The sequence below is a fragment of the Rhinopithecus bieti genome, unplaced genomic scaffold (assembly GCF_001698545.2).
Source record: "Rhinopithecus bieti isolate Rb0 unplaced genomic scaffold, ASM169854v2 scaffold_15500, whole genome shotgun sequence".
Taxonomy (NCBI): domain Eukaryota; kingdom Metazoa; phylum Chordata; class Mammalia; order Primates; family Cercopithecidae; genus Rhinopithecus; species Rhinopithecus bieti.
The window spans coordinates 198,375-207,524 of NW_016808186.1; the positions used below are offsets into that span (position 1 = coordinate 198,375).

Below are 9,150 nucleotides of genomic sequence, written 5' to 3' on the forward strand. Positions count from 1 at the left end.
GTTATGCATTTTGGCAAAAAAATCATCAGAATTGATGTAAGTTTTCAGTGTGTCATGTTACGGAGTGTCTTTATGTCCTGTCCTGGTGATGTTAAATTTGATCACCTGGATTAAGTGGTGTCTGTTGGAGTTCTCCACTGTAAAATTATTATTTTTTTCTTTTAGTAATGGATAAATATCTTGGGATAGACATTACACAAACAGCCTGTTTCTTCTCTAAAAATCAGTGAGTCTTGTCTGCAACAGTTGTTACTATAGTGTTTGCCTAATCGTGATTTTCTATTTTCTACTTCCCTCATTCTTTCTATTTCAATTACTTGGAATTATGTTGTAAATTCAACCTGCCCCTTCTTTCTCACATATTTGTTTATTCAATAGTTATATTAGGTCAGGCGTGGTGGCTCATGCCTGTACCCCCAGCACTTTGGGAGACTGAGGCAGGCAGATTGCTTGAGCCCAGAAGTTTAAGACAAGCTTCGTAAACATCGTGAAACCCCATTTCTACCAAAAAATACAAAAAATTAGCCGGACATGGTGGTGTGCACTTGTAGTCCTGGTTACTTGGGAGGCTGAGGCGGGAGGACCACTTGAGCCCAGGAGTTGGAGGCTGCAGTGAGCTATGATTGCACCACTGAACTCTAGCCTGGGTGACAGAGTGAGACCCTGTATCAAAAAAAAGCTTATATTAATGTAGGCTCATGAATATTTATTTCATATTTTGGGCTTGTTGTTTTTTGTTATTGATTACATTATTTCAGCTTTGGCAATTGGGTGCTTCTCCTAGCTGGCCCCTGTATTCTTTCAACATGCCCCATCCTTTTCTAGCACTTGCTTAATTTTCTGTCATCCCAGGATGTTCCAGACTATGATGAAGTGGGATTTAAGCAAAATAAATAAATAAATGGAACAGAGCAAATTTCACTTTGATAAAATGTACAGTCTTTCAAGCTTCGAGTCTCAAACTTGTATGCAACTAACAATGTAAGTTTTGAATACAGAAAGTAAAAATTGATAGAGATTGTTATGGACTTCTGTTAGTTTCTACCAGCTCAGCATTTACATTTCTCTGCCTCTGCAGTTTACAGGGTGAAGCTGTCTTCCTAAGAGATGGCCCAAGTGCATGCATCTTAAGACAGTTCTGTTCAATTTGTCACATTTTTCAAGTATGCATGCATTTCTTTTTCATAACATTAACATTTATTGCTTTATATGAACACCGTATTGAAAGCCCAAGCATTCAGTTTACACACAGAAATTATGCAATTATGTATCGCTTCACAAAGGCAGTGAACACATTACATTCTACAAAATCTACTTCACAGAAATTTAGAAATTCTACACACCAGAAGGTACAGCTGAAAAAACAGGTATAAATTTGGCAGCTAGTAATTTTGACAGGGAAGTTGCAGCTTGCATGACTTCATTTTTTTGTTTGTGTTTTGAGACAGAGTCTCACTCTGTCACCCAGGCTGGAGTGCAGTGGTGCCATCTCAGCCTCCTGCAACCACTGCCCCCTGGGTTCAAGCGATTCTCCTGCCTCAGCATCCTGAGTAGCAGGAATTACAGGTGCCCACCACCACGCCTGGCTAATTTAAGTTTTTTGTTCGTTTGTTTTTGTTTTTGTTTTTTGTTTGTTTTGAGATAGAGTCTTGCTCTGTCACCTAGGCTGGAGTGCAGTGGCGCGATCTCAGCTCACTGCAACCTCTGCCTCCCGGGGTCAAGCGATTCTCCTGCCTCAGCCTCCCGAGTAGCTGGGACTACAGGCGCCACCACACCTGGCTAATTTTTGTATTTTTAATAGAGAAGGGGTTTCACCATGCTGGCCAGGCTGATCTCGAACTCCTGACCTCAAGTGATTCGGACATCTCGGCCTCCCAAAATGCTGGGATTACAGGCGTGAGCCACTGCGCCAGGCCTTGCATGACTTTAAATATGTGAATATGAAAATATTGAACTTAGAGTAATCATTGTGCTTTGTGTTGATTGAAAAATATAACACTGGCTATTGAAGAAGCATGTTCAAAGATACTTAATTCACTTCAAAATGTCATACAAATTGTGGTGGTTTCTATGCACCCCTAAAGCCTCAGTCATTTAGTTCAGGTACATTACTAAAGTAATATATTAATTCTTCCGGTACGGTGGGGTTTCCCACCATTGACATTTGCATTCAAACGTGCATAGGCTTTTGGGCACAAATGGACGGTGTGCACAGCTCTAAAGCATCTGTGGAAATGTGCTCTGAACATGGAGACTGCAGTGAGGGCCGTGGGGATTCCTCTGCGTTCCATGTTTGTGAGCAGCAAAACAGCACCCTCTTGAAGGAGGAGGTTGTTCTATGCTAAATATTAACCTGCTGTCCTACTATTTGGCACATGTCTGTTCCAGGGTCATCCTCTCCAAGGTGTTCGATGAAGTCATTGAAGTGAATCTAATCGATAGTGCAGACTACATCCACCTGGCCTTTCTGAAGAGACCAGAGCTTGGGCTCACCCTCACCAAGCTTCACTGTTGGACTCTCACTCACTACAGCAAGTGTGTCTTCCTGGATGCGGACACTCTGGTGAGTGAAGACTCTCTGCTTGATAGGAAACCCTCCAAGACCACATCTCTATCCTTAAGCAGGCTGTCAGCTTTTTTTTTTTGCAACACCTTTACTCTGTCACCCAAGCTGGAGTGCAATGGCACGATCTCAGCTCACTGCAACCTCTGCCTCTTGGGTTCAAGTGATTCTCCCACCTCAGCCTCCCGAGTGGCTGCGATTACAGGCACCCATCATCATGCCCGGTTAATTTTTGTATTTTTGTGCAGACTGGGTTTCACCATGCTGGCCAGGCTGTCAACTCTTACTGGTAGGTCATGTGCATTTCTATTTCTAACACAGATGTTCAGCCTTTTATAATCAGACATAACATACCCCTGAGCACTGTGCTAGACCCTGCCGAAGAGAACGGGGGATTGGAAGACATGTTCCTACCCCAGGAATGAATTATAACCACAGTATTTTACACACACAAAATAGAATCATTAGGGAAAAAACTTGCGGCTGGGCACCGTGACTCACGCCTGTAATCTCAGCACTTTCGGAGGTTGAGATGGGTGGATCACTTGAGGCCAGGAGTTCGAGACCAGCCTGGCCAACATGGTGAAACCCCGTTTTTACTAAAATTACAAAAATTAGCCAGGCATGGTAGCAGGTGCCTGTAATCCCAGCTACTCAGGAGGCTGAGGTGGGGGAATCGCTTGAACCTGGGAGGCGGAGGCCACAGTGAGCCGAGACCGTACCACTGCACTCCAGTCTGGGCAACAGAGCAAGACTCTGTCTCAAAAACAGAAGCATTGGTAAAAGAAGCATTGCGGCAGGTTCTGCGTGTTTTGCTTCACCAGGTGCTGTCCAATGTCGATGAGCTGTTCGACAGGGGAGAGTTTTCTGCGGCCCCGGACCCCGGATGGCCGGATTGCTTCAATAGCGGGGTGTTTGTCTTCCAGCCTTCCCTCCACACGCATAAACTCCTGCTGCAGCACGCCATGGAACACGGCAGCTTTGACGGTAAGTCAGGGCAGCCCGGATGCTGGGGGAAGAGAACGGGACTGCTGCCTGGACCCGCATCGCAGCCTCACCCCATTTCCCCATATCTGGGAATGGCCACTTGAAGACTGAGGTGGAAATTGAAGAATGTGGCCAGTCAGGGGTGTAGGAAGAGATCAGGACGTTCACAAGGAAATATGCAGTTGAGAGAACCATTGGAAATATCCTTGCTGAGTAGAAAGAACGATTCGACAATCCAGTCATATAAAATAGGTGAGCAAATCCCTCTCTAAAGGGCTGGATAGTAACTATTTTCAGAGTTGCACGCCTTATGGTCTCTGTTGCACACACTCAGCTCTGCAGATGTGACATGAAGTCAGCCGTGGACCATACAGTCACGCCTCATTTAACGACAGGGATGCGGTCTGAGAAATGTGGTGTTAGGTGATTTTGTCATTGTGTGAACATCCTAGAGTGTATCTACACACACCTGGATGATATAGCCCACTGTATACCTAGGCTGGAGGGTAGAGGTTATTGCTCCTAAGCTGCAAACCCATGTAAGCATGTGACTGCACTGAATGTTGTAGGCAATTGTGACCTAATGGGAAGTATCTGTGGTTCTAAACATATCTAAACATCACAAAGGTCCAGTGAAAATACAGTATAAAATCTTGTGGGACCACCATCATATGTATGGTCTGTCTTTGACCGAAGCACTTTTATGTGTTGCATGACTGTACTTGGCATTGAATGTGGGCTGGCCGTGGTGGCTCATGCTTGTAATCCCAGCACTTTGGGAGGCCAGGGCGGACAGATTGCTTGAGTCCAGGAGTTCAAGACCAGAGTGGGCAGGTGGCTTGAGACCAGGAGTTCAAGACCAGCCTAGGCAACATGGCATCTCTACAAAAGATACAAAAATAAGCTGGATGTGATGCTGGCACCTGTAGTCCCCACTCCCTGGGAGGCTGAGTTGGGAGCAGCACCTGAGCTCAGGAGTTCAGGGCTGCAGTGAGCTGTGATTGCACCACTGCACTCCAGTCAGGGCGACAGAGTGAGACCCTGTCTCAAAGAAAAAGAAAAGAGCATGGCTGTGTTCCAATAAAACTTTATTTACAAAAACATGCACAGAGTGTAGTTGGCTGAGCCCTGGTAGAATATAGGGAGAATTAAAATGAGGCAACCCGAAGCAGGTGTTTGTTCAGATGGGCGTCAGTAGAGAGGAAATGTGCTGGAAGTTTTGTAAAGTAAAAGAAAATACTGGACCCGTGAAGAATTGCCTCTAGGTAAAGGGGAGGAGTTAATAAACCCGGCAGAAATGGTGGGAAAAGCATTGTCACTACCAGGGAGAATTCATTAGGGGACCAATGGAGAGCTTTGGACTCCATATGCAATTTTAGCATTCATTCTGGGGGCTCCTGGTGGAGAATTTTGGAGGGAATATGCACTTATTTTTATCAATGGCTTGGGTTATCATTCCTTTCTGAGAACTAAGAGAATGCGTTCAGCTGGCAGACAGAAGAAATGGAATTAGTAACCCTGAAGGCAAGTGTTTACGTTGAGAGCTTCAGGCACAGCTGGCGTTCTTGGAGTGGACCAAGCCATACTTTGCTAACCTGCTTTTATGTTTGCTCATTATGTAGGGGCGGACCAAGGCTTACTGAATAGTTTCTTCAGGAACTGGTCAACAGCAGACATCCACAAGCACCTGCCGTTCATCTATAACTTGAGTAGTAACACGATGTACACTTACAGCCCTGCCTTCAAGCAGTAAGTTCTCCACCCTGGCGAATCCTGCCAGATCTGCCGCTACCAATCCACCTTCCCTCCTGGAAGATATACCAGCTGTTGGCGTATTTAAAAACTCATCTATCTATCTATCTGTCTGTCTATCTATCTATCTATCTATCTATCTATCTATCTGTCTGTCTGTCTGTCTGTCTGTCTGTCTATCTATCTATCTATCTATCTATCTATCTATCTATCTATCTATCTGTCTGTCTGTCTGTCTGTCTGTCTATCTATCTATCTATCTATCTATCTATCTATCTATCTATCTGTCTATCTTTAGGTAGATCTAAATATCTATTTATCTGTATAGATAGATATCTATGTCTATGTGTCTATCTATCTAGATGTCTATGTCTATCTATATAGATATGTATCTATCTGTCTTTATAGTTATCTGTATAGGCCTAGACATCTATCTATCTATCTATCTATCTGTCTATCTATCTATCTATCTGTCCATATCTATCTAGATCTGGATATATATCTGTATACATAGATCTATATATCTATATCTATATATGTATCTATATCTAGATCTAGATATCTATATACATTGATCTATCTATCTAATCTGTATATCTATGTAGATATTTATCTATCTATACAGACCTAGATATCTATCTATTTATCTATCTATCATCTATCATATGTATCTGTCCAGATCTGAATATCTATCTATAAACATCTATCTATCTATCTATCTATCTATCTATCTATCTATCTATATCTAAATCTATCTAGATCTAGATATCTATCTAGATCTACATCACTATATAGATACATTTCTATCTATCTAGAACTAGATATCTGTGTATCTAGGTATCTATCTAGATTTAGATCTTCATCCATATAGGTATCTATCTATATCTATCGATCTAGATCCAGATATCTATCTATATACATAGACCTATATATCTATATCTGTATATCTATCTAGATCTAGCTAGATATCTATGTATATACATGGATCTATATATCTCTCTATATGTATCTAGATCTAGATCTCTCTCTATATAGATCTATCTATCTAGATCTAGACCTCTATCTTTATAGGCGTCTATCCATCTATCTAGATCTAGGCATCTCTCTGTATATTAATACATAGATCTATCTATCTCTGTACATCGTTATATATGTATACACACACACAGAAACACGCACACCCATATCTCGTCTCCTGCTTGCTGATTGCTATAAATGATAGGTAGTCAAGGCTCTACGACAGTGATTCCCAAAGTGTAGCCCGAGGAACCCTGACCCCACAACTCTTTCAAGTGTCTTCAAAGTCATAACTACTTTAAAAAAAGAATTTGAAGATGTGATTTTTTTCCCTTTTTGCTGCCATTTTCTCATGCATCTATGCTGAGATTTTACAGACGCTACATGGCATGCAATGAGGTAATACCCTGAACACAGATAGAGCTAGGAGGAACCAGCTGTCGCCTCTTGGGAAAATAGATGGCACTCTTCTCACAATGGTTTTTTTAAATATAGAGACCTTTTTAATGAAAAATTATGAAATTTATGTTACTGCATAATGGTTTTTTTTTAAAGGGATTGATAAATATGCTTTCTAATTTCTCAGTTTTAATCTCGATTATTGTAAATATGGAGAAAGAGAATCCACAGGGACATGACCGGGCACAGTGGCTCATGCCTGTCATTCCAGCCCTTTGGGAGGCCGAGGCGGGCAGATGACTTGAGCTCAGGAGTTTGAGACCAGCCTGTGCAGCATGACGAAACCCTGTCTCTATGAAAAAATAAAACAAAACATTAGCTGAACGTGGTGTCGCACACCGCTAGTCTCTGCTACTCGGGAGGCTGTGGAGGGAGGCTCACTTGAGCCTGGGAACTGGAGTTTGCAGTGAGCCGAGATCATGCCATTGCACTCCAGCCTGGGTGACAGAGCAAGCCTCAGCTCAGGAGAAAAAAAAAGAAAGAATCCACACGGACAAAGCTCTTTGAGTTCCTAAGAGGTTCAAGGGTGAGGGGACCAGAAACTGTGAAATTCACTGCTCCAGAAGATGTGGCTATAAATGAAAATAGAGAATCTGAGAATCACATTGGGAATGAATAATTGTAGAGTCTGCATTCTCTACAGAGGACATGGTGTCCCTAAGGAAGAGAAATTGATTCTTGGGAGTGAAATCTTGTTATTTTTTAATGTATAATCACAGATGTAATGTACAGAACATAGATATGTCATGTGACTTTTGTATTCATATTTCATGAGGAGGTGATCCAAGAAAAAAAATGGTTAAAAAGACTCCTGGAGGATGGTGATGCTGAACAACAAAAAAGTTGGCAAGGTGAAAATTTTAAATCCTGTAAAAGAGAAAAAAAGCAAATTGCCTTGCCGCTTGCATTATCCACTATGACAGCTATTTTTTTTTTGCCCCTGTCATTTTAAGGATATGATGATTTGGGCTGCTGTACTTCACGTTGTAAAAAACTGATTTATTTTTCCCGTTTTGGGAAAAAATCTCAGTGGATTACGATTATGTTTCTTGATATACAGAAAATAAAATAACTGCAAAAACTGTGATTTTAAAAATATATTTTTATGCAAAATAACTGCAAATGAAACTACTACTACTATGCTGATAGTAGTGGAGTAGTATTATTGATGATATATTGATTACTATCTTGATAGTAGTGCTATGCTATTATTGCTCATATATTGATTACTTCATTGATAGTACTACTATATTATTATTGATTATATATTGATTACTATAGTGATAGTATTTTGTTATTATTGGTCACATATTGATTACTGAATGAATAGTAGTAGTATGTTACTATTGATTATGTATGATTACTATGCTAATGGTAGTATATTACTGACTATATATTGATTGCTACATTGATAGTGGTAATTATTATTGATTATATATTGAATACTATTATATATTGATAATAACATATTATTGATTACATAATGATTACTACATTGATAGTAAGAATATATTGTTATTGATCATATATTGATTACATGCATTATAATCATATGATCATGATCATATTGATTACATGCATTGATAGTAGTAGTGTATTATTATTGATTGTATATTGATGACTATGTTGATAGTAGTAGTCTATTATTGATCATATATTGATTACTGCATTGGAAGTAGTAGTGTATTATTATTGATTATATATTGATGACTATGCTGATAGTAGTAGTATCGTCAATAATAATAATCGATAATGGAAACCCATTGGGACAGTCCTTCAGAGGCTGTCTTTGAGGAGCCCCACGGTAGCTGGATGCTTTCTGGGTGTCTTCTATCACATTAGAGTGGAAATCAGAATCCCTTCTGTTTTCTTCTCAGATTCGGTTCCAGTGCAAAGGTCGTACACTTTTTGGGGTCCACGAAACCTTGGAACTACAAGTACAATCCACAGAGTGGCTCGGTGTTGGAGCAGGGCTCAGCGTCCAGTAGCCAGCACCAGGCGGTGTTCCTTCATCTCTGGTGGACGATCTACCAGAACAACGTGTTGCCCCTTTATAAAAGTGTCCAAGCGGGGGAAGCACACGCATCTCCTGGTCACACAGTAAGTGGAGGATTCCCTTAAAACCCGTAGCTGAGGACGAGGAGAACATCCTTGTCACCAAGGTCTGGCGTGGTTTTTTCTGAAATGCCCCTTTTTTGTCTAAACACTGTATTTCATGTAAAAGAATACTGAGAAGCAAGTACCTTTTAAAAAAATTTTTATGTTTTAGCTCAAAATAGAGAATGCCTAATGAGTAGATATCTTGTTTTGATTTATAGGCCTGGTGCAGAAATAGGTTATTGAAATTAGCCATCCTCATCAGAGTAAGAGAC

General features: G+C 40.9%; 1 protein-coding gene across 1 annotated transcript in view; it reads left to right on the forward strand.

Annotated features, from left to right (window-relative positions):
- Positions 1-9,150, forward strand: part of GYG2 (glycogenin 2) — a 34,740-nt gene that overhangs the window by 2,183 nt on the left and 23,407 nt on the right. The window contains exons 2-5 of the mRNA XM_017885680.1: positions 2,304-2,563; positions 3,388-3,550; positions 5,173-5,299; positions 8,656-8,878. Coding sequence (XP_017741169.1) covers positions 2,304-2,563; positions 3,388-3,550; positions 5,173-5,299; positions 8,656-8,878 — 773 coding nt within the window. The remainder of the gene's footprint in view (positions 1-2,303; positions 2,564-3,387; positions 3,551-5,172; positions 5,300-8,655; positions 8,879-9,150) is intronic.